At 52.3% G+C, this 23,912-nt stretch overlaps 4 protein-coding genes across 6 annotated transcripts in view; 1 reads left to right on the forward strand and 3 right to left on the reverse strand.

Annotated features, from left to right (window-relative positions):
* Positions 1 to 88: 88 nt before the first annotated feature.
* Positions 89 to 3,094, reverse strand: LRRC73 (leucine rich repeat containing 73). Its single transcript, XM_032340095.1, has 6 exons — positions 2,731 to 3,094; positions 1,949 to 2,109; positions 1,472 to 1,594; positions 980 to 1,080; positions 635 to 857; positions 89 to 488 (listed from the first exon to the last, which is right to left on the reverse strand). The coding sequence occupies exons 1-6, from the start codon at positions 3,000 to 3,002 to the stop codon at positions 418 to 420; spliced, it is 951 nt and encodes a 316-aa protein (XP_032195986.1). The 5' UTR covers positions 3,003 to 3,094; the 3' UTR covers positions 89 to 417.
* Positions 3,095 to 5,061: 1,967 nt separating this feature from the next.
* Positions 5,062 to 9,626, reverse strand: YIPF3 (Yip1 domain family member 3). Its single transcript, XM_032340094.1, has 9 exons — positions 9,371 to 9,626; positions 8,549 to 8,746; positions 8,248 to 8,354; positions 6,791 to 6,836; positions 6,558 to 6,650; positions 6,269 to 6,400; positions 5,959 to 6,072; positions 5,633 to 5,756; positions 5,062 to 5,543 (listed from the first exon to the last, which is right to left on the reverse strand). Exons 1-9 carry the CDS (start codon positions 9,449 to 9,451, stop codon positions 5,395 to 5,397), a joined length of 1,044 nt encoding a protein of 347 aa, XP_032195985.1. The 5' UTR covers positions 9,452 to 9,626; the 3' UTR covers positions 5,062 to 5,394.
* Positions 9,627 to 9,681: 55 nt separating this feature from the next.
* POLR1C (RNA polymerase I and III subunit C) lies at positions 9,682 to 13,825 on the forward strand. 2 transcript variants are annotated; one of them, XM_032340092.1, is made up of 9 exons: positions 9,690 to 9,830; positions 9,940 to 10,011; positions 11,646 to 11,753; positions 11,995 to 12,127; positions 12,422 to 12,541; positions 12,631 to 12,783; positions 12,972 to 13,121; positions 13,235 to 13,351; positions 13,474 to 13,825. In XM_032340092.1, exons 1-9 carry the CDS (start codon positions 9,762 to 9,764, stop codon positions 13,590 to 13,592), a joined length of 1,041 nt encoding a protein of 346 aa, XP_032195983.1. In that variant the 5' UTR covers positions 9,690 to 9,761; the 3' UTR covers positions 13,593 to 13,825. The 2 variants fall into 2 exon arrangements, with proteins under 2 accessions (XP_032195984.1, XP_032195983.1); XM_032340093.1 differs by lacking the exon at positions 12,631 to 12,783 and having other exon boundaries at positions 9,682 to 9,830.
* Positions 13,826 to 14,473: 648 nt separating this feature from the next.
* XPO5 (exportin 5) overlaps positions 14,474 to 23,912 on the reverse strand; it is a 46,684-nt gene continuing 37,245 nt past the window's right edge. For both annotated transcript variants that reach the window (XM_032340075.1, XM_032340074.1), the window contains 11 exons: positions 22,370 to 22,466; positions 21,319 to 21,455; positions 20,360 to 20,457; positions 19,764 to 19,810; positions 19,294 to 19,391; positions 18,603 to 18,665; positions 17,738 to 17,820; positions 17,168 to 17,275; positions 16,898 to 17,035; positions 16,546 to 16,710; positions 14,474 to 16,184 (listed from right to left, as the gene is read on the reverse strand). In XM_032340075.1, coding sequence (XP_032195966.1) covers positions 16,047 to 16,184; positions 16,546 to 16,710; positions 16,898 to 17,035; positions 17,168 to 17,275; positions 17,738 to 17,820; positions 18,603 to 18,665; positions 19,294 to 19,391; positions 19,764 to 19,810; positions 20,360 to 20,457; positions 21,319 to 21,455; positions 22,370 to 22,466 — 1,172 coding nt within the window. In that variant the 3' untranslated portion in view covers positions 14,474 to 16,046. The remainder of the gene's footprint in view (positions 16,185 to 16,545; positions 16,711 to 16,897; positions 17,036 to 17,167; positions 17,276 to 17,737; positions 17,821 to 18,602; positions 18,666 to 19,293; positions 19,392 to 19,763; positions 19,811 to 20,359; positions 20,458 to 21,318; positions 21,456 to 22,369; positions 22,467 to 23,912) is intronic.

Below are 23,912 nucleotides of genomic sequence, written 5' to 3' on the forward strand. Positions count from 1 at the left end.
TACAAGTCCGAGACCTGAGCCAGACCTAGTTGACGTTTGGGGCCAGTTGACGCTGCCTGGAGCTTGGACTGTGGGGTGGTACTGCCCTCTAGTGTTCAATGGTTCTAATTCCTTCCCTACTGCCCATCCCCAGGGACCACAGCCATGAACGACAGGTTGTAGAGTTCATAAAATCTCTTCCGAGCCAGCGGGTTGCAGCCAGAGCTGCCAACAAGTCCAGAGACATCACCTTGGGTTCGCGTGCACCCAAGGCTGTTGCTTAGTCAGCTTCCAGAGCTTCCCATTGCTGCCGGGAGCTACCAGAGCCCCCGGCACCCCCACCTCCCTCCCAGGCCCTAGGGCCTGACCCTGACATCCGGGGTAAGGTGCTGGGGACACAGACAACATGTAAGGATGCGCAGAAGCCCGAGCAGAGAGTCACATCTCGGTTTCAGCCAACAGACTATCACCTAGTCCTGAAGTCATGAGCACCATCTGAGAGCTGGGATCTGTGGAAAGACAAAGGGCTGTTCAGACCACCATTCGTCCCTCCACCAGGGACACAGGTGGGAGGCGGCTGAGGTCTCCCACACCCACTCTCCCTGGGCCTAGGCCTCTTTGGGATCTGGCTCTGCCCGACCCTGGGGGTTCTTACCACTGGGGCACATCCAGGAGCTGCTGCTCCTCTGCTGGGCAGCAGGCTCTCGCCCTCTCTCTTGTTCCTGCGTGTCGCCAGCCCCTCCTGCCACCTCTTCCTCCTCCTCTCCCTCTGAGAGGAGGTCACAAATCTGTTGCTGCAGCTCGGGGCTAATGCTGTTCTCAGCCAACACAAGGCTCCGCAAAGCCGTGGGGTAATTTTCTACCATGTCTAGCAGGGTCTGAGGTGGGGAAGAATGCGGATTTTTCAGACCACTTCAGGATGTCCACAGACATGTGGCCTCACCTGCACCTCCATCCCAGCCCTCCCAGCCCCCCCACCCCAAGCATGAAGACTTCTCACCTGAGCTGACTGGTTGGTAAGCCCTGTGCCCTCCAAGTCCAGGACCTCTAAGGTGCGGCTGGAGGCCACAGCTACAGCCAACATCCCCGCCACATGGTCACCTAGGGAGGCAGCACACATGCACACGGTCACTGGCAGTCATGAGTGGGCCTGCCAACCCTTCCTCCCCTGAGGCCTCCCCAGTGCCCTAAGGACCCTAGATCCCACCCCAGGCCAGCAAGCACAGACATTTGGTAGGCGGCTAAAAGGGAGGCTCCATGACTCGGGAGTGAACGGGTGAAGAAAGCCAGGCCCAGGGGTAGTGATGGGTACTTTGATGTACCTGGTGGTCATCTGGTCCTCCACATAAGTGGCTTCTCCACTACCTCACACATCCCCCCTCCCTTCTCCGCCCCCCAGGGGGAAGGGGTGTTACCATGGCCAAACAATGGTCCCAAGTTCTTGAATGGGGGTGGGATGGTGAGACTCACAGGGGACTTCCTTGAGCCTCACCCAGGGGGTTGTAGTCCAGATTGAGGACGCGGACCTGGGAGCTGTGGGCCACGGCAATCGCAAGGCGGCTCCAGCCCTTAGGGGTGATGCCAGGGTTGGCGCTCAACGTCAGTTCCTTCAAGCCTGGGCAGCATCAAAGTGAGGAGCCAGGATGGAGGTCAGGCCCTCTTCAAGCTCCTCCCCTGCCCTGGATCTCTGGGGTGTCCCCGGTGGCTGAGACCCTCCCCACCCCACCTCACCACAGAGCTCCTGGGCCTCGAGAGACACCTGCCTTCCCTGCATCCCCCACCCACCAGAGGCTGGATGCCTGAGTCTCCATTCTGCTCAGCCCCCCATCCTTCTAATAAATATTCTCACACACACATCACATACACCCCATCAGAACCCTCAGCTCTGGGTCACACCCCCTGCTCTCTGCATCTGGCTTTTTCATCAAGGTCACAGCAGCCCGTGTCCTCAGCAGGGCCTCTTGCTCACCTGACTTGGCTCCATCTGGGGGGAGGAGGCCACAGATGAGGTTGATGGCTTCATCACCCAGCATGCAGTCCCCCAGGTCCAGAGCCACAAGGGCAGGGTGGAGGGCCAGTGCTGGGTTCAGCAAGGCCAGTCCTGCATCTGTCAGGGGGCTTCCATGCAGGCTGGTGGGTGAGACCAGAGAGCAGAGGTTACTGCAGTCATCAACCCTATCTGTAGGGGACAGACCCCTTCCCTTATGTGAGCCCTAGAGATGAGGAGGGCACTTGTCACAGCACTTGGGAGAAGTCTTAGGAAGGAGAAAGAAGATTCTAGATTCCAAAAACCCAGGTGGAGGCGGAATTTGGTTTCTTTTCTGGGGCAGGGATTGGGATCCAGGACAAAGCACAGAAGTGTGTGAGTGGTGGAGTGGGACTCTTCAGTGGGCAGAGTGCAGGGGCAGGGGTCTAGTCCTCAGGGGAGGTCCTTCTTGAGCCGGGAGGGGCTGCCCCCCAAGAAGTCAAGGCTGGTGATTAGATGGGGAGGTACACGTGCCCTGCCAGAAAGGGGAGGGTAGCCCATCTCCTTTGGGGTGGGGCCGTGTGTGCAGAGTCCAGAGGTAAGGAATAATAAGCTTGGAAGGTGTCGTGGAGGCCTGGGTGGAGGGATGAGAGGGTGCACAAGAATGAGAAAGCAGGCTGGCGCAGAGACAGCTACAGGAAAGTGTGTGGAGGAATAGGCGGTGGCAGGGGGCGTGTGAAGAGGGGTGCAGTGCCCGGGACCCCCTTGCGAGGGAGCGCACTCACAAGAGGGACTGGATAGAGCGGTTGGTCCGCAGCGCCTCTGCCAGCTGCTTGATGCGGCTGGGACTGGACACGACGCCTAGGTTAAGGTTGAGCTGCGCCAGGGACGTGGCCCCGGCCAGGGCCCGGCAGATGCGGCCGAAGTCGCGGTCGCAGAGGCGGCAGCCGCGCAGTGATAGCAGGCGCACGGCGTTGTCGCGCAGGCCGCGGCAGATGTCCCGCACCTCGGCGCCTGACAGCGGCTCCCCTGAAATCTGGATGGAGCTGGGCAACATCGTACCCACGGCTGGGCCTCCGGGGCCGGGGCGCGGGCCGCGGCCGAGGTTGGCGGGGCCGAGGGCGGGGTCGGGGCTGGGGTCGGGGCCTGGGCAGGGGTCGCGGACGGAGAGGGGGCACAGGCGGTGGCAGAGGCGCGGGCGGCGGCGGCGGCGGCCGCGGCGGAGGCGGCGGCGGCAGCGGCGGCGGTGCGGGTGAAGGCGAAGAGCGTCGGGGCCGTGGCCGAAGCCGGCGGGGGTCGCGGAGGCGCCGAGGTCGCCTGCCGGGCTGAGACCGCGCGGCGCTGGGGCCGGGGCGGACCGTGCCGTCCGTGTCTGGGAACGGGCCGGGGCGCGCGGGCCGGGGCCGGGTGGGCGCTGCTTCGCGCTTGTCCTCGTTCCTGGCAGTCCGGGCGGCGGCTGCGGGGCCTCGGTTCAGGACGTGCGGCACCGGTCTCGGCTCGGAGGCCGCATCTGCTCCCTCCCCTCCTCCAGCCCGGCTCCCCCTACCTACCCGCAGGGAGAGCCCGAGGCGGGCGGGCAGGCAGCCGGCGGCGGGCAGCAGCTCCGGCTCGGGCTTCGGCTCCTGCGCCTGAGCGGGCGGCGGGTTCCCATGGCAACGGTCGCGTCACCGCCGCTCGCCCCGCCCCCTGCCCGGCCTAGGCCACGCGGCCCGGGGGTCTGCGCACACCCGGCATTCCCGAGCGGTGGGGCCGCTCTTCCCCTGGGCGTGGACCCAGACGGAAAGTAGCTGGTGGTGGGTCGAGGCCGGGGATGAACCGGGGGTGTGGCGGGCAGAATGGAGGCACGGCACGCGGAGATGGCATTGCTTCTGCCCTTTCTCCCGTCGTTCCCTCCTCCTCAGGGCCTGACCCTTGATGTCTCCGCCTGCGGCCCTTGCACGCCCTCCGGTCCTGCTTGGAGGTCCTCCCCAAAGCCCCGTAATCCGGGCCGCGCCGCACGCGCAAGCGGCGTTGGGGGAGGTCGAGCCCAGGAAGACGTCCCCGCCTGCCCCTCGCCAAGATGGCGGCCCCGCCGCAGAGGTCGCAGGGGCCACAGGCCGATGGGGCCGGGCCTGCCAGGCACACCCGGACCGCGAAGGGTTCCTGGGGCAGGAGAACCCCAAGTAGGTGCAAGGTGTTGGTGCCGCTCCTTCCCCTGCTGCCGGCGGCAGATGCTTCAGGGCTCTCAGTACGTGTGATACTGGGGTAGCGCAATGAAAGGGGGTGTTGGACCAGCGACCTGCTGTGGTAGGCGACCGAGTTAAGGGAGCTGGAACTTTCAGGAAGGGTACACTACACGGTGCGGGTAGTGCTGTTCGCACTTTGTTCACTGGTGATGGAGTGGGGTCCTCACATATCGGAGGACACACGGCAAATGAAAGGCACGTCTTTCTTAGGCCCTTTGCTGGGAGGAAAAGATGCTGACCCAGATTTACTAAGGAAAAAAAAAAATATAAGCGTAGTGAAGGGAGGCCAAACGTCCTATTTCATTAACCACCTGACTTAACTCTTAAGTGGAGATTAAATGGGTGGTGGGGTGGATGGTGCTAGACTTGGTGGGGGGGCTGGTTTTTAAGAGTGAACAACCCTCTTGGAGAGGAAGGACAAAGTAAACTCCAGATGATAGCTTTGTTCCTTTGGCCCCAGTATAACCAGGACACCGGCAAGTTTGGCTTCAGATGTGAGCTCTGAATTATCCCTACCCAGTGGCCCGGGTGCATGACGGCCTTGTAAATGTCATGGGGCTGAATCTGGGCATTTTTGGATTGTCATTGTGCCACTGGTGTCCCAGTGTGAGTGAGGCTGAGCCCACTCAAGCTGGGTGCTCTCCTCCATCAGACTTAGGGTTCCTGTGTTTGAGGCCTCCCTGCGGCTCCGTGGGGGAAGTATCCCTCGCCCCCAGGGACAGGTTTCATATTCAGTCTCTACTTTCAGTGTAGTCTGGGCTCTCCCACCTTTGTCCTGCCTGGATGAGGGTAGCAAGAAGAGGACAGGTGCCATTACCACCAGGGACAAGAGAACAGGAAAGTGTATAGAAAGTAAGGTGGCAGGGAGGACCACTGGAATGGTAGCTCCAGTTCCAAACTTCAATCAGTATTTTAATTACCAGTCTATATTTAGCAAGACAACGTGGCAGAGATAAAGAGGGAGGAAGGAGGAAGCGGAGAGAGGGCCTCAGAGGAGCTGAGCCACTTTCCGCACTGGTCGTAAAGCCCTGCAGTCCCAGCCAGGGCTTCTAGGCCTTGTGCCCTTCAGAAGGCCCACAGGCGTTAAGGGGTTTGCAGAAGTGGCTACAGCTCTGAAGCAGCTGCAGACCCCATCAAAGAGACACATGTCATCAGTACTGTTCTTTAATCTTCCTCTGCTCCACAGATGGGGGAACAGGGGCCGTCCAAGGGTCTCACGTGGGGTCAGTGTGACTGCAGGGTCACCGCGACAGCCTTAGCTGTGGCATTGAGCATGGTGGCGGAAAGCCTAGCAGCAGGGAGTGCAGCAGGGACATCCCTAGGGACCCTCTGCATGGGCGGGATGTTGGGGCCCTCCAGCGTGTCCAGGATCCCTAAAAGAGAAGATGGAAGGTGAGCCAGAGCTGGCTGGGCACCGAGCTCGGAGGATGTCCCCCCTGTCCCCGGCTCTGCTGTCACTCACCCTCTACCACCTTGTGGTAGGCAAAATGCAGATAGAGCAGGAAGAGCATGTGCAGAGCAGCCAGGGTGCCACAGAGGAGAAGCCGCTGCGTGGGGCCCACTGTTCGTGAAACCAGCACTGCCACCTAGGGCCACAGAACACAGCTTAGAGGGCCTGGCTCCAAAGCGAGCAGTGTGGAGAGGACATTCCGGCCCAGAGCTTAGAACCATTTTTGGGCTCTTCCCACCCATTCGGAGCCCTCTGTGGGGTTTGGCCCCAGCTCTGAGCTGTTTTCCCGAACTCCCCGGGAGGTCAGCCCACCCCTGGCAACCTCTTGCCCAGCTTACCATGCGGAGGGTAGACAGCCCACCCACCAGCAACCAGAAGAGGTAGAAGAGGGCATGGAGGTGGATGTTATAGGTGACGAATAGGACAATGCAGTGCCCAAAGAGGCCATAGCCCTAGGAAACGGAATGGCGGAGAGGAAAATCACTCAGGCTGGGCTGGCCTTTGAGCTCTCACGAAGGTCCTGAGAAAGAAACAGTCCGCTGGCTGGCTCATCCCATTCCAGTGCCTGGGGCCTGGAAGAGATGCAGACCAAGGCCTAGCTACTCTTTTGAAGATTACCCTCTCCCGCCACCATGCTGGACTCCTTACCAACAGTGCCAGCATCTGGAGCATGGTGATCTGGGCGTTGCACAGGTACGCGAGGAAGTAAATGAAGGACGAGACGCCCAGCCAATAGCCGAAGCAGGTGCCAATGGCTGTGCCCATCAGGGTGCCCTCCCGCTGTGGGGTGAAGGCTCTGCTTAGTCCTGGGAGGCCTCTAGTCTCAGCCTCACCCAGGGCTTCCCTCAGGGGCTGCTTCTACCTCACTGCACCATCATCTCCTTGGGCAGCTTTCAACTTAGTTCAGCCACCCCCCAAAGTCCTTTGTCCTGCTTACAATAATGGTGTCAGATGTCTTCATCCCATGGAGGAGGATGGCAACCAGCGTGAAGACCAGCATGAGAGGTCCATAGAGTTCACCTGCGATTTTCTGTCAATATACCAACTCATTCAGGCTGGAGGGTACAATGGCTCTTCTGTTTTAGGTCTTCCTAGGCTTTGCTGGGTGGCCCCACCCCCTACCCTCATCTCTCCCCCGGCTCTCCCAGACATGCTACCTTGGGTATTCACCTGGGGGAAGTTGACCATCTTGATCGGGATCATGGACTCCAGAAGCCTGGGAGAAGAGAGGAGAGATGAGAGCCAAGGCGGCACTAAGTTATAAGGTTCTGGAGGGCCTGAAATCTTATTCATCTTAACTCCAAAAAATATGCTGGATGATAAAGGAAGAAGAGGGGAGTAAAGACAGACAAGGAATGAGGAAATAAATTCCCTGTTCCTAAAAATGCTTCCAGGAAGGAAAACCTTCTGATACCAGGCTCACACACATGGAAAACTCAGAAAGCCTACCCAGGCCTTGGGAGAGAGCTTGACGATTTATCTATTTGACCTGCTTCCATTTAAAACAGACCAACAGGGGCGCCTGGGTGGCTCAGTGGATTAAAGCCTCTGCCTTCTGCTCAGGTCATGATCCCAGGGTCCTGGGATCGAGCCCCGCATCCGGCTCTCTGCTCAGCAGGGAGCCTGCTCCCTTCCTCTCTCTCTGCCTCTCTGTCTACTTGTAATCTCTGTCAAATAAATAAATAAAATTTAAAAAATAAAAAATAAAACAGACCAACTTCAGAAGAGAATGCCCAGAATTCAGGGCTTTGATGGTGAAGCCCTGGAAAGGGTTTTGTAGGAAAGGTTTTACTTGAGGGAACCAGTGTGTCTCTGGCCTCTTCCTGCTTACCATTCCTCACAACACCACTGAGCATATTCTGCAAAAACAGCCTAGAAATGGTATGAAAATTCCACACAGAAAGGATAAAACTACAAGTCACTCTTCCCCACTCTGAAGTGACCAGCTCCTGTAACACCTTGGATTTTGGCTAGATCTTACCGCCTCTGGGAAACCTGCCCCATACCGCCCTCTAGCCTACTCTGGGTCAGGTGTCCTCCCTGAGCACATGAGTGCTGAACTGTAACGGCACCTGAGGGCAAGGCTTCCAACTATCTTCACCCTGTCTTCCATGAGACAGAACCATTACAGTGCCCAGCACACAGCAAATGCTCAGTAAATAGCTGCTAAGTGGTACTGGGTGTCTGATGAGCACCTCTTAAATGACGAGCAAAGTACCAAGCCAAAATTAGATCCACTTCTCGAGAAGTCCTTCAACAACTAAGCAGTGGTATTCTGGTTCAGAGACTGTTCCAGTGCTGAGAATATAAAAATAAAACAGAGATTTGTTTTTGAGGCACTTTCTGGGGAGCCAGCCCCAGAAATAAGTGAGTACAGCACTGCTGCGGGGTCATCTGTTAAAAGAAAGCATAAAGTTCTCTAGGATCACCAGGAAGGGACAAATTGGGGATGCGGCTGAGGAATGGGGAACAGAAGAGGTGACATTTGCGCTGTGTGTTGAGGGAAGGAGAGCGGTCTGCTAGATGGAGAGGAGGAAGGCAGAGCCTCAGGCCTTGGTAGCTGGTTGTAGTTTGGATGAAGAACTAGGTGTGAGGAGGGCAGCTTCTGTAAAGAGAAGGATTCTCACCTGCTTCGCACCTGGGCCGGCTCCACATCAAAGTAGGGTCTCAGGATATCGATGTTGGCGTATAAGCTGAAGGCCCTGGAAGCTTGTCTCTTCCCTGCCTGCCACATCTGAAGTAAGGAAGACGGAAGTGGGGCGAGTAGGTATTGTGAGGGAGATTCTAGTCCCTGTTGCCCATTTTCTGTTGGTCTTCTACATAGTTCTACTGCGTTAGACAACATGGGGTGAACTTCGACACCAACTCCAGCCCTTGGGGCCTGCCTAGATATACCTTCCCAGCTACTTGGAATCCAGTCTTGCTTACCTGATCTGCCACCTGCCGGCTCAGCTGTCCCTTAAAGCCCTTCATGCCCAGGAACTCCCCATCCTCTTCTTCCGCAGCAGCTGCATCAGCGTCGACTTCCTCCTCCCGCAGTCGTTGATGCAGCTCACCCATATCCTCGAAGCTGGAGCCTGAGGTATCATCCATGTTCTCCATGTCAATCACAGCTGAGCCCCCACCCTGTGAAGACAATGGCTTCTAGAGTGCGGGACCTTTCTGCTCCATCCGCATGTCCTCCTCCGTTCCTCCCAGGGTTTGGGACTTTGTTCTTCCACTGCTGGGGGCATGGCTTGGAATCACCACAGATCACGCGGCTCTCTTCCCTTCATTTGCTCTCAGAACCCTTGGTGGTCTGGCTCTCTTTTCTAGCCTGGAAAACCTATTCCTGTCTTGCATACATGTCTTTCTTCTACCTTTCTTGCCAGATTCTCAGAGGGCTGCAAAAGTGCCCATTTCCTTTGTCTTTTCCATCCCCCAAACAAGGCTGTGCACACAGCATGGTTTTCGCCAGTGCCAGTGAAAACTGCCCACTCCCCCGCCACGCCTTACCCCGATCGACCAACAAACTTGTCTCGAAAGCAAGAGCAGGTGTGTCCAGAGACACGAGGCCCTTTGGCTGGAGGACTAGTCTACCTTTCAGGTCAGCACTAGTCCCACTGCCTTTCGTGTACACCAAGATCCAAAGGGGAGAACAAGTGCTGCAAATGGAGCAGACCTCCACGCTCCCAGGGGGAGTCCCCACAACACTTCAAGACGGCTGCCAGCCCTGGGGCTACTAGCAGCCGGAGCCTTGGGGGCGATTACCTGGATGTTTTCTTCGAACCCTCCCCATTCCGGGGCAGCCCCGCTTCGGGCGCCGCCGGCCGGCGCCGCCGTAGTTGCCATGTCCCTCGAGGGCTCCCGTCGCTGAAGCCCGCGTAAGTCCCGCGCGCGGAGGAGGAGTGGGAAAGACGTGGGCCTGAGGGAGGGCTATGTCTAGGGGCGAGAAAGAGAGGTGGGTTCAGCCGGAACGCAAAAAGAAGAAGCCCGGATGTTTGGCTAAAACTGACTTCCGGAACTGGGGACGTGGACACAGGCTGGACAGAATCTCGCGATGTTTAAGAATCCGGGAGGCGGTGCGTTACCACGGAGACGGAGAAGGACGGCTGGGACGCACGCGCCAGTTTGCTGCCCTAATCACGTGGAGGGGGTGAAGATGGCGGCCGCCCAGGCGGTGCAAGAAATGCGGACCCGCGTGGTTCTGGGGGAGTTCGGGGTTCGCAATGTAAGCCTATGGCCTTGAGCTTGGGAAGAGAAAAGAGAGTGGAACAGGGATGAGTTGGGGCGGGCTTGCCCTACCTGCCCCTTCGCAGACTCGTCTCTTTTTGCTCTAGGTTCATACCACCGACTTTCCCGGTAACTATTCGGGCTATGATGATGCCTGGGACCAAAACCGCTTCGAGAAGGTAGGTGGGCGGGGCTGGAGAGGGTATTTGGAACGGACCTTGTGATTTGGGCAGCCTGTGTCTTGGAAGCAGCCCTTGGGATTCGCTCGGTGCATAAGTCGTTTACTGAGCAACGGGTTAGGAGCTCCGTGTACACGGTTTGTGCTCTGTTCGACGAACAAGCTGTTTAATCTTGTTGAAGAGCGCGCATAAATGATTTCAGTATAATGTGGTAAATGTGGTTGGTAGCGATAAGGACAGTAAGGGATGGGGTGATCCAACAGAGGCACTTAATCTAGAATGGAAAGCGGGTCAGCGGTATGGAAGATGTACTTCCTGAAGGAGATGACATCTGAACTGAGCCCTGAACGATGAGTAAAATCTGACAACAGGGAAAGGTGAGGGGGATCTAAGACCAAAAGCTAAACTACAAAGGCTTTGCGAGCTGTGTTCTGGGAGCGGCCAAGCAGGTTATTATTGTTCGAATATAAAGTGCTAGCATGAGTGATGGGCAAGATCGAAGTGCCTATTCGACACTGTAGGTGATAGGGAGCTTTTGAAGAGCTCTGAAGCAGATATGATTTGATTTGCAGCCACAACGGCTGGGAGAGAATGAATCAAAGATGAAATAGGGCAGTCAGATTTGTGACAGGATTGCATAGAGGAGTGGAGGTTGAAGGCATGAACTAAGATTATAATCAGAAAAATAGAGCAAAGGGAAGATAGAAGATAAATTTGGTGATTGCTTTGATGTTGGCAGTGAGGAGGGAATGTAAAATGACCCAGCTTGAGGAACTGCTTTAATGAACGGTGGTACCATTTACTGATGAAAAATAGGTTTGGGGAAGGGGAATGATACTACATTGTTTCCTGTATGTGGAGAAATTTAGCAGGCTAGTAGAACATGTGTTTGAAAGGCGATCAGAAGTGAGATAAATTTGGAAGTTTTCAGTACATTATTGTTAAAACCATGAATGTGATTGAGGTCGCTTTGGAGAGAGAAAAAATCCTGGAAGATAGTGTTGTTTATAGAGTCGGTAAAAGATCGTGAATTTAGGAGGATTTAGGAGAAAGAAAACCAGAAGATTGGTGCTCAGAAGCCAAGGCAGAGTTTGAAAATGGAGGGATTCTGGGATGCCTGGGTGGCTCAGTTGGTTAAGCCACTCATGATTCCAGCGTTCTGGGATCGAGTCCCACATCGGGCTCCTTGCTTGGCAGAGCCTGCTTCTCCCTCTGCCTCTGCTTGCGCAACTCTGTCTCTGACAAATAAATAAAATCTTTAAGAAAATAAAAAATAAAAAAAAGAAAATGGAGGGATTCTATCAATGCTGAATGCAGGAGTCGAGTCTAGTAAGATAAGAATTTTATAGTGTCAACTAGATTAAGGGGTGTGGAGGCCCGTTCTCTCGTAGAATAGTTTCTCTGGATGGTCTAGTGGGAGGCCATATTGCAGGTGATTTTAAATGAATAGAGAATTAAAAACAGGGAAACTTTTCAAGAAACTCCTAAAGGATTGGGGGAGAAAGGAACATCTATGAGGGTCATCTGGCCAAAAGGAAGTTCTTGGGTGAGAGAACATTAGGGGCAATATCCAGTGGGAGGGTATTGACTCCATAGAGAGTAAGCTTCATTTATTGCATTTTCTGTCCCTGCAGAACTTCCGTGTGGATGTGGTGCACCTGGATGAAAACTCATTGGAGTTCGACATGGTGGGAATTGATGCAGCCATTGCCAATGCTTTTCGACGTATTTTATTAGCTGAGGTATTTATCGGTGTGTATAGTGGCAAGGGTGGAGTTGGGTAGGAAACTGTGCAGTCACCTTATTTGGAGAATTCTCAAGTTGCCCCTTTCTTTTAGTTTCTTGGAAGTTTTTGCTGAGCATTCCTCCTGCTCATTCCTCATAAACTTTTCATCAAGCTTTCTTCTAGAAGTGGTCCTCCTATGTCAGGAAATAGGAGTAAATGGGGAGTCTATAGGTGAATGATCCTGTTTTCTTGGTCAGGTGCCAACCATGGCTGTGGAAAAGGTCCTCGTGTACAACAACACATCCATTGTCCAGGATGAGATCCTTGCTCATCGCTTGGGGCTTATTCCTATTCATGCCGATCCCCGTCTTTTTGAGTATCGGAACCAAGGTCAGTGTTTGAGAAAATGAAATTGTGGCAAAATTGGAAACAGTTTTTCTTGCACAGTTGATTCTAGAGTCCTGCTGCCTGTTCAGATCCTCGATTGGTTACTTTAAGATTGTAAGCAAGTTACTAACGTTTTGGTACATGAGTTGTTGGAATCTATGTGAACACTTGCCCATGGCCTTCTGTAATTTGTCCAGAGGAATAAATGACAAATGCATATTAATGCATACAGTGTAGCGTCTGGCACCCAAATGTTCAGCTGTTCTTTAAGAGCAGCCACTTCCATCTTTTGTTCAGGAGATGAAGAAGGCACAGAGATAGATACTCTGCAGTTTCGTCTTCAGGTCAGGTGCACGCGGAATCCCCATGCCGCTAAAGATTCCTCTGATCCCAATGAACTCTATGTGAACCACAAAGGTGAGTGGTGGTGGGTGAGCAAGAAGGCCCCCCTTTGCTGGGTGCTAGTTTTAAGGACTGAGGTTTCTCTGATGTGCTGCTTTCTCCAGTGTACACCAGGCACATGACATGGGTGCCCCTGGGGAATCAGGCTGACCTCTTCCCAGAGGGCACTATCAGGCCTGTGCATGATGATATTCTCATTGCCCAACTGCGGCCTGGCCAGGAGATTGACCTACTCATGCACTGTGTCAAGGGCATTGGTAAGAACCCTGCGGGCTGCCCAGGGTGGTGGGGGATGGGGGGGTAGTGTGATTACAGTAGGGCGAGGTGTAACTAAGGTGCTCAGCTGAGCGGTCTTGACCAGCAAAAAGCCAGTGGGTCTCTGTTAGGGGCTTATCGAACATGAAGAAAGTTTCCCCACAGGCTCTGATTTCAATCTACCCTCCAGGCAAAGATCATGCCAAGTTTTCACCTGTGGCAACAGCCAGTTATAGGCTCCTGCCCGACATCACCCTGCTTGAGCCTGTGGAAGGGGAGGCAGCGGAGGAGCTGAGCCGGTGCTTCTCACCTGGGGTCATTGAAGTGCAGGAGGTCCAAGGTAGGCCACTGGGGATGCCACGCATTCGGGTCAGGACCTAAAGTATATTTTCTGTAAGGGTAGCAGAAATAAAAGCTCGGGGCTCGTATATTTAGAACAGAGTTTTTCATTAGGTAAGAAGGTGGCCAGAGTTGCCAATCCCCGGCTAGATACCTTCAGCAGGGAAGTGTTCCGGAATGAGAAGCTGAAGAAGCTCGTCCGACTTGCTCGGGTTCGCGATCACTACATCTGTGAGTATCGGGTCGGGGTGGGGGTGTAGCTTCCTGGCAGAGTCCGGATTAGAAGCTGGCAGTGATGCGGCACAGGAGCTGGTGCCAGCACACCTGGGCTCAGGGCTCTCTCTGCTTCCCAGTCTCTGTCGAGTCAACAGGGGTGTTGCCACCGGAGGTGCTAGTGAGTGAAGCCATCAAGGTACTGATGGGGAAGTGCCGACGGTTCTTGGATGAACTGGATGCAGTTCAGATGGACTGAGTCTGCCACCAGACTTCTTGGTGTGGCCAGGCTGGGCTGCTCCCAAGCCAGACTGAAGATCTGGGGTCCTGACCTGCCCTCACAGGACTGTCACAGAGTCCAATGTGACTGGAGGTCCTGGGTTTTCTGGGACAAGTCTAGCCTTTTCAGTTGATATTTTGTTTAATGTGCAACAGAATGTGACCTTGTGCCTTTGTAAGGCCTTCATGTAAATAAAATCGCTTTTGTCAGGACTACCTGAGTTTTAACCCCAAAATATGGGCCCTCAACTCCGAAGAGGTTTGGCATTATTTAGCCCTTGGGAACACTGGGTTCAGGTGTTACTGCAGGTCAGGGCCAAATCCCTCTGAAGCCTTAAGAGAAATCCCTAATTGAGGTGGTTTCTGGGGGCTCAGCCACAGAAAGATACTGTGTGCCACTTTTACCCATCTTCTGGATTATCACAGGAAGCATCAGGTCTATAGCTGTCAAGTCACACTGCTATTAAGTGTCACACAAGGGTGGGTGCCTGGCTGGCTCAGTTGGCAAAGCAGGTGACTCTTGACCTCAGGATTATAAATTTAGCCCCATGTTGGGTGTAGAAATTACTTAAAAATAAGATGTTAAAAAAAATTCACAAGGGACAGCAGCAGTTCCCTTTGGGCAGTGCTTCAGAGTCCCGCCCCAGCAGCCACAGAGAACACTGGGGAGAGTGGGAAGACCGGCCTAGTGTAGGTCTGTCAGGAATAGAAATCTTTTTCTGACTGGCATACTGTTTGAGAAAGCTCAACAGAAGAGGTGCATCAGTTATCACTCTTCCTGTCCAGTTCCCTTAGCAGGATGTTCAGGAGTAGTGACACTAGAAGTCACTGGTTTGAAAAAGGCAGATGGCGCCCTTTCTGTATGAAACGGAGATCTTTACTGACATGCAGATGTGCTTTAGAGTTAATGTTGCTACAAAAAAGTTCTATAAACAATAGAAAACTTCTAACATGAAGTCACAGGATGTTAAAAATATTACAGCACAATAAATACAACTATGCCCTCCATAGCCCCAACCAGAGAGGAGTAGGCAGCCATCAAGTTGAGAGGGAAACCTACTAAGACAGACTTCAGAGGCGACAGGAAGCAGCCCAAAGCACCACTCAGGAAGAGGGCATGGGGTGCATCTGCCACAGAAACAGCTCCACAGGACCCCCCAAGTCCTCTTTGCCTAGGTTCACCTCTCTTCAACCCTGCCTGGGTGCCACCTGCTCACAGCTGTAGCTTGAGCCCAGGCCGTTCTGCTCAGTCCTTACCGAAGCCCTTGTGTCAGTGGGCTGCATGGATGAGAGGCCTCCTCCAGAATGCAAACATTCTATGTGGTTTCTGTATGGATTAAGGCTGGCTATGGCCAGCCGTGACTCAAGGCTACGGTCCTGCATTCATGTCCCTGCTGCTTACAGGGCGATCCAGTGACCTTTAGAACAGAGCAGAGCCTCACGATACAGGTTGTGATAAGGAAGGCATATGTTCTTTTCTTTTGGAAATGGTCCACAAGAGAAGTGACCAGGGACCTGAAAGACCATGAGATTTTTGAAGGCACCTGGACCCAACTAGTCCGAGAAGAGACCAGTGGCTTTGCTAGCTGCTGGTCACAGACAGAGTCTAGCTGGTCTGCATTATCCTCTGATGCCAGTGGCATCACATGACACTAGACAGGGTACTGTGGCTCTTATGCCTGAGTGGACCCTGGGGCTGGGGAAACCACGCTAAGGGACTATGCATGGAGTATGTGTGAGCTCTAAGGGGAGGTCAGAAAGCACTCCGGATCCTGGCCCAGCCCTGGTCCCTGATGGTACTGCTCTCGACACTGTGTCCAGAGCTTGGTGACAGCCTGTACTGGGGATCCCATCAGGTGACCAGATTTTTGCTCGAAACAGAGCAGGAACTGCTCACATTCAGTTCCGCACTCAGCACCTGACCCAGACATGCCCCTGGGAGACAGGGAAGGTCCTCTGCCAGCCCAGCGGTAAAGGGGCTCAGTGGAACTTGCAACAGCCCAGGAGGAACTCTCCGGCGCAAGCATTAAGACCAAGCCCCTTTGCAAGCCTGGCTAGTTGCAGTGTTGGGGGTTAGCACCCCGAGTTACCGCTCTACGCAGGTGTATGGCTACATGGGGGCGGGAGGGCTTGGGGAGTAGGGCCAGTCTGCTCAAGCTTTTCTTTCTTGGAAAAGTTGAAACTCCAAGTAGAATGGGAGATAGCTGGGAAATCTAGACGGAATGGCATGAGCACAAACTCCCTTTCTTGATACCTGAGGTATCATTACTTCTGCCTTGCACTGGGCCCCCTCTCTCCAGCTCCAGACCTGGATCTCTCTCCAGGCTGACAGTGGTGTAAGGTGAGGTGGCAGTGGAGAGGGGCCTAGAGATTAGCTACGAAGGGGAAGAAGAGATGACAATAAAGGCCGAGGAAGAATGCCCAAAAGTTTGATTCAGGGTTCAAAGATGGTGGCCAGGCCACCCTCCTCGTTGTCCAGCACCTCTGTCTCCAGCATTGGCTTTGTTTTTTTGAAAAGTGAGGGAAGATTCTTAATGTGAACTTCTTTTCGGAACTGCTCTCCCAAAGGTTTCTGTGGAAAACAAATGAAAAGAATTGATGCTGGGCCCTGAGGAGTGGGTTGTTTTCAAGATCATGACTGGGATGGCTGGGTGGCTTAGTCGGTTAAGCATCTGTCTTTGGCTCAGGTCATGATCCCAGGATCCTGGGATCCAGTCCCACACATCGGGCTCCCTATTCAACACAGAGCCGCCTTCTCCCTCTCCCTGCCACTTCCCTCTGCTTGTGCTCTGACAAGTAAATAAAATCTATTTAAAAAATTTAAGAAAAATAGTGACTCCAGCTGGTCTCTGGTCTGCACAGACCCATCATCTAAGAAGACCGCAAGTGTGGGTCGAGCCAGCAGGGAGCACCAGGGGAGGCATGTAACTTACCCCGATGCAGCCAGCAATGAGGCGTTTGAATTGGTCCTTCCGGCGCTTGTCAGCCACTTTCTGCAGAGAGGGGTTCAACAGCTTGCAGTCAAACTGGTCCAGAGAATCCTTCTGTATGTCAGGGATCTGCTCCATCACAGCCCTTATTTCCAGGTACCGGGGGCGCTGCAGAGTGTGGATATAGAAAACCATGCAATGGCAATGGCTGGGCCCTGGCACCTTTCCCATCCCCCACCAAGCCCAGGGGCAGGACCAGCAAGCTGGCAGCTGCCTGCTTTTATGACGGCCGAACCGCCTGGGAGCAGGCCCTGAGGGCTGAAGCTGCAGTGCACCTCCGTGCTGTTTGACTCACCAGCGCCTCATAGATCTGGAAGGCCAGGTGCACCAGGGAAGCCATGCAGCCATCGTGCTGCCCGTGCGTCTGTAAGCCCTTCAGCACGCTGGTGAAAAGCCACGTGACGGCATCTGCGAGCAGTGTCCCTGACAGCACCTGGGGACACAGCTGTGCTCAGGGCCAAAGGGGTACCCTGGAGAGCCCCAGCAACCCGCTTCTTCTAACCGATTCAATCCTCATGACCCCAGCCTCTCATAAGGGCTAAGGAGAAGGGGTAAATAATCATACTTGTTTGAGCAGAGGCCAGCAGAGCTGGGTGGTGGTCCTCTGGCAGGACAGAGTATCCTTCCAGGCAAGGGAATTGAAGGCTGTAATTAAGAGCGCCGTACAAACATCCTAGTGGGAAAGGATGAAGGATTCCAATGAGAAAATGAATACAATTTTCTGAGTAGGCCTCTGTACGAGGAGCTGGAGTTTTCATAGGTAAACAGAAACATGACAAAAGCAGCTACTGGAGACGAGCTTATTTCCTCTGTGTATCAGGCAGTCAAAAAAAAAAACAAAAACAAAACAAAACAGCCCATACAGAGAAAACCCATGTGTAAGGAGACCTAGCTCAGGCCTAGGCTCGAACACCACAACGTGCCTGTATGCTTGTGTGTGAAAGCCTTTGTCCATGCCGGCACAGAAGACACCTTGACCTCTCCCACTGTTTTCTGGAGCTTTAGGAACCAGGAACTTAACTCATATAAAGCGGCATTACCCAAAGAATTCTTTGATGGCATCATAGGCTGAGAAAAGTGGAAGCTGGCGCCATACCTGGAAAGCAGAAAACCCTCCCCTGTCCCCTCCACCCACCTCATGCTTCATTAGACATCTGCCCAGGTCTGTAAGCTCCGTCATGGTGGAGGGGGCAACCTCTGTGGCCATCATCTCTTCATCTGTAAGCAGGGAGCAGAATGTTAAGCTCCATCCTTTCAGAACAGAGAAAAGCAGACCGCCAAGTAAGGGAGAGCTGAGTACCCCGGGCAGCCTGGTCAATGAGCAGTCCTGGGACAGTCCCCCAGCTGCCTGAGAGGGTGCAGAAGCCCCTACCCATGGCAGGTCTGGAGGTGCATCTGGCTGCAGTGTGAAAAATAGTGGGAAACAGGAGATTCTCTCAACAGTTACTTAAAAAGCTGCAAACACTGAGGATCTTTTGTGGTTGAAGTATTTGAAGACCCCACTGTAGCAGGCACAGACTTAGTTCCTGGGGATGTTAACAGGAATAGGACGAAGTCCCTTCCCTGATGGGAGTTTACATCCTAACAAGGGAAACAGGGAATATATGAAATAAAACAATGTTAATACTTAACACAGTGTTGAGTGCTACGAAGAAAAACAGCAAAGGAAGGACACAGGGTAGCTGGCTGGGGTGGCTAGTTTTTCTAGGTTGGTCATGGAAGACCTTTCAGAGGTGACATGTGAATGAGAGACAGGCCATGGATACAGCTGGGAGAAAAGCTATTCTAGTAGAGCAAACAGCAAGTGCAAAGGCTTTCCAGTGGGAGTATGCTGGAGGAATACAGCAAGAGGGCCAGTGGAGAGAACCAGACGGACATCCCCCCACCAGTGCAGACTGCTGGAGAAACCATTTCTACACGAACTGACCTGGCTACAGAAGGGACAATATTCTGGAGTCTAAGGGCAGACCTCTGGAGGACCACACAGCAGGCTTACTTACCATCTCCATCTGTAGGGGGAGCAGTACCATGGTCAGCAGTTTTCTTTGAAACACAGCACACCGCTAAAGCAAGAAAGTGGGGTTACTGGGCTTTCTGCCACCAGACAAGAGGCACCTCTGGACAATAAATCCCAAATGGTCTTCCGGGCAGATGAAATTGGGGGAAAGTGAGGCACTGTCCAGGCACAAAACCACCTTCACCAGCAGAAACAGAGGTGGTGTTTGACTGGACTGCTCTGGTGCCCCTTCAACTTCAATCAACTAGAGGAAAATGACAGAATTTTCTGAGTAGGCGACCAGGAGAGAATGTCTACTGATACATCCTTGGTCTACTATGAATCTCAAACAAATGAAATAACCAAAAAAGAAAAAAAAAATTAGCCACCTCATGTCCAAGTTATAAAAATTTTCCCATTCTGACAAAACCAGGAAGTTACTCCTGCCATTAATCCAAATTTCTATTATTTTAGACCATTCCCACATATTCTAGTCTTACAAATACAATACAGTTTATAATTCATAGGATGTCCTTCAGTTGATTTAAGGACTACCTGGTTTCTATCTAGTTCATTATTTCTTAACCATCTGTCAGTAATGCTGTAAACATGCCTTAATGGGATTAGATGAGCAACCAGTTCTTTTCCCCAGAAAAAATCTTCTCTACTACCCCTACATCCCACATGCCACTTACTGATTAGGTCCATGACTTCTCGGGTTAACATCCTCACCAGTTGTTCCTCCAACATCTCTTGAGACTCTGGGTTGTCATCTGCGGTGTCATCTTCCCCACTGCAGAAAAGCAGAGGGCCAAGTTCCACAGGAGTACAAAAGAGGGAAGGACAAGAAAAACAGTGCCCCTAACCAGACCATCTGTGCTCGCTTCCTTCTCCTGGCTTCCTTCGGTCTCCGCTCCATGCCAATGCTGGGAACGGGACAGCAACGATCCAGTGAGGCAGGCATTATTACTTGACTCTATCCAGTTGGCTAAAGGTACTGGATCAAAATCCAAAGTGGGTAAGGATTTCTCAGCACCCTCCTAAGACAGAGTATGCCTAACAGTCACAGACAAGCCATCTACCATGTAGGCTGAGGACGACCATAACCTGCAGCTTTCTAGCCCTGAAGAACAGTGCTCCCACCAAGAAAAGAGATGCTTCTTACCACAGTAGGCTCCTCTGGTTGATGACTTGCCATTTCTGGGAAAGCCTCTGGGAAAACAAAAGGGAAATAATGCTGACAGTGAGGAAAAAGTTGGAACAGATAATATCTATGGTCCACTTCATGAGGAGAATGAACTGAAGGTGATTCGAGATCTCAATGACAGCCTCGGGAACCCCAGAAGATTAAACTACCAGACGTGTCTCTAGAACCTCTCCTGCACCCATGACAAGAACAGGGTATCCCATGCTTGGAAAGAATCAGCGATACTGTAGAATTCCCAGGTCTTTCTGAACATTGTTCTCTACCCAGCTGGTCCTCCTGTTTAATCCCACAGCTGGGGAAACAGACCCAGAGGAGGGACTCCCCTGATCCCCTCTCCTCAGTTAACAGGAGGTCAGGAGCAGAACTAGAGTGTGCAGGTCTTCGTAGGCAACTGAATCAGTCTAGTTCAGGGGGAAAAGAGGGGGCGCAATCCACTGCAGCAAGCAAAGCCAAGAGCAGGGGACCCTTTCAGGAACTCCTGACTTGCAAAACTCATAGGACAGGCCAACCCACCCAAGGGTCCTCTTTGCTCCCCCTTCTGACCAATCTCTTACCATGTGGAGGTAGGTGAAAAGAGGTCCAAGGATTGGAGACACCAGGGCTTCATAGTGCTCTGGGGGACAGAAGAGCACCAGAGGCTTCACAAAGACCCATGGCACGGCAGGTTAAGAAGTTTTAGCACATGAACACATGCCCCTCTCTAAGGCACCCCTCTCCTGCCAGGCAGCAGGATACCCCCACCGGCAGAGTTAACCCTCAAAAGACCTACAAGATGCCTAGGATATTCTGTGTTAATAGGCAAAAATCTGGGGCACCCGGGTGGCTCAGCTGGTTCAATGTCTGCCTTCAGGTAGGTCATGATCCCAGGACCCCTGCATCTCAGCAGGGAGTCTGCTTCTCCCTCTCACTCTGCCCCTCCTCTCCAGTTTATCTCCTCTCTCCCGCTCTCCTACAAATAAAATCTTATTAAAAAGTGGGGGGGGGGGGGGCAAAAATCTTCAAACTCTTTTTCAAAAAGCCCTGGCTACTGAGGAATGGATCTAGGCTGCACTTTACAGGCATTTATTTGCCCAAAAGAAGAGGAACACTCTCTTTTACCTAAAGTTCTCCTTTAACTCCAGGGAAGAAAGATACTCTCAAAAACATTAAAAAAAAAAAGAGAGAGAGAGAGAGAGTCCAAATGGGAATGAAGTATGAGAGGAAGCACCTGACAGGATATAGAAGAGATTAAAAAAAAACAAACAAAAACCCTTTGTCTTTCCTATTTCCAAAGAGTGAGTTGTCAAGATTAACCCCGAGGAAGAACACTTTGAAGCCCCCCCCCAGTCTGCCTTCCTGTTTTCCTGCCATTCACGCCAATCTTCTCTTCCACTGAATGTGATTATCACACACTCGGATAAATGATTCCATCTATTCCATACTGCTCAGCTCTGCCTCCTCCAGTGCCTGAGAGCAGCTCCTGTCTTCAATCTCCCGGCCTCTTGGGTTTATCTAGGGACTTTGGAAAGGATATGAAGCATGGGTCTGAGACGGTAGTCAGGAATATTGTTCAAGTTGACAAAGGCCGAGCTGAGGAGCTGAGTAGCCAGGTGCTCCACAGTGTAAAAGTCCTGCTGCATGGAAGGACCCGCCTTCCCAAGGATGTGGAAACTGCAAGGGAACATCACAGCCAGTGACAAACCCCACCTTGGTCACTGCCAAGCCCCGAACACCTCAGGAATTTCTAGCCTATCTCATTTGTGAGGTGAGGTAACTTCAGCTCAATCAGTAATGCACCCCTCACCTGCCTTTAAGGAAACCTGATAGCCAATTTAGCCATCTTTTTAAAGACAGATGTTGGCAGCCAAGATCAACAGTAACCTTCATTACTTCGTAAGGAACATGGAGTTAAAACGAAGAGTCTCTTTTGTTAGCCTGGCTGAGCGGAGCCCTGGGTGAGTGAGGACAATGTCTGGGGTGTGGTGTGCTACGGGATGGCCAGTTACCTCCGCATCCTACAACCAGGATGCAAAGAAAAAGTCTGGCTAGAGACCTCCAGAGTCCCATTCAAAGTAGCTTGAGTGGTGAGGGCTCTGAGAAAATGCAGCCCTGCTCACAGTATCTGACACTGTGGTCTCAGCCTTTTATGCTCCGGAAGCAGACAAGTTAGGCATAAAATGTCAAGTTATGGCTAGGGCCGAGACATACATGACAATTATAAAAAAGCAAATGCAAGAAAGTCAGCCAATTCATTTCAGTGTGACATTAGAATCACTGGTTTCCTGTCAAATTTTTACTTCATCTTATCTGAACCCTAGAATCTACATCAGAAGTCCTATCCATCGCATTGCTACATTACACAGCTAAAGCAGCTGCCTTTAGCTCTGGTCATGATCCCGGGGTCCTGGGATCGAGTCCCGCAACAGGCTCTCTGCTCTGCAGGGAGTCTGCTTCTCCCTCTCCCCCCTGCCCCTGCTTGTGTTCCCTCTCTTACTGTGTCTCTGTCAAATGAATAAATAAAATCTTTTTTTTTTTTAAATAAATAAATAAAAAGAGAATAGAGAGAAGTAGCACTGGTTCCTTACCAGTTTTCATAGAGGGTGGAGAAGAAACGCTGCATCCTTTCCAAGACCGTTTTGTAGACAGGAGAGTCATTCAGTTCCAAGAGAGGTTGAGGTAAGCCTACAGGGAAGGATGGGTCATGAACATGCTCTTCCGCTGCCAAGGATCTTAACCTGCCGACACCCTACCACAGGCAGATGTGGTGTGGGGGTGACAACTGCCGTAAACACAAAGCAGCTCGCCATGTCTTCTACCAAATGGAGGGGTTATGAGCTTCCTTTGAGGTGACTGCAATGTTGTTTTTGGCAAGGAAAGGGGGAAACTTTTTCAGTGATCCTGACTTCAGACTAGACCTGGGCACTCCAACTTTAGCCTGGGACTTGTACCAAAACACAGGATGACAGCTCAAAATGATCTCTTCATAAAGCACTGGGGATACCCACCTGCCCTGCTTTTTAAGTTGTGGAACCTTTCAAGCAACACTTCAGGCAAAAGCCCAACATATAAGGCAAATCATAATGAAACTCCTTATAGTATGAGCGAGATCTTGAAGATCCAAAAGAGCCAAATTTCTCATCAGAGGCAGTTTTTAATTTCAAGTCTTGCTCACGGCTGGAAGCTGACAGAGGGAACTGTTTGTCCATTCTAGTATGTTTTGGGCGACCATCTATTTCTATAGGAGGAATTCCTGGCTTTATTTGAATAACTGAATGGCAGGTTGGGGGGAGTGGGAATGGGTGGTGAAGCAATACCTATTTTTTATAGAAATTACATTCTTGATATCCTATATTTTATAGAAATTACATTTCTTGATATTACTTTCTGTAATGAGGACCTTTAGTGCAGTGATGCCAAAGAAAAAGGCCCAGGACCATGTAGGCTGAGACACACAGACACGAGCTCCAGAAAGGCCAATTAACACCCTTCTTTTCATGAATGTCACAGCCGAGGAATGCTCGCTGGCCTGCTTACTGACAGCCAGGCCCAGGCCCAGGCCCAGGTTACTGCTGGGAACGGAGAGACCCTGTGGGGGCTGTGATGGTGAGCCAGCACAAAGCTTAAGAGACAAGGGTTAGGCAACTCTGGACGTCCCTGGCTCGAACTTCTAACCACTGCCTCACTCTGTGTGTTCCAGCTGCCCTGAGTCACCACTCTCTACTTCCTGATACACCAGGCTCTTTCCTGCATGCTGCAGCATCTTATACCTGCCATTCAGTTTGCCCAGAAGGCTCAACATTTCTTGTCCAACCTGAGAAGCTCCTTCCTACTTATCCTTCAAGTCTCCACTAGGAGGCAGTCCTCCAACTATTCTCCAACATGGGTGAGGTTTCCCAATAAACACATGGCCACTTCCCTTCCCAGCACACATCACACGATTGCAGTTACTTACTAAGGTGAAAAATGAGTTATAGCAACACTTGAATCAAGGTAACAACTGGGAGACATGGTTTAGAATCTATTCCTTTAAAACTTTTAATAACATATATAACAGCTAATTAAAGCTATTTTAGTTTAACTGCTTTTAAGATTCATTTATCTAAAAGCTTAACTGATTTATCACTTTTT

The sequence above is a fragment of the Mustela erminea genome, chromosome 4 (assembly GCF_009829155.1).
Source record: "Mustela erminea isolate mMusErm1 chromosome 4, mMusErm1.Pri, whole genome shotgun sequence".
Classification (NCBI taxonomy): Eukaryota; Metazoa; Chordata; class Mammalia; order Carnivora; family Mustelidae; genus Mustela; species Mustela erminea.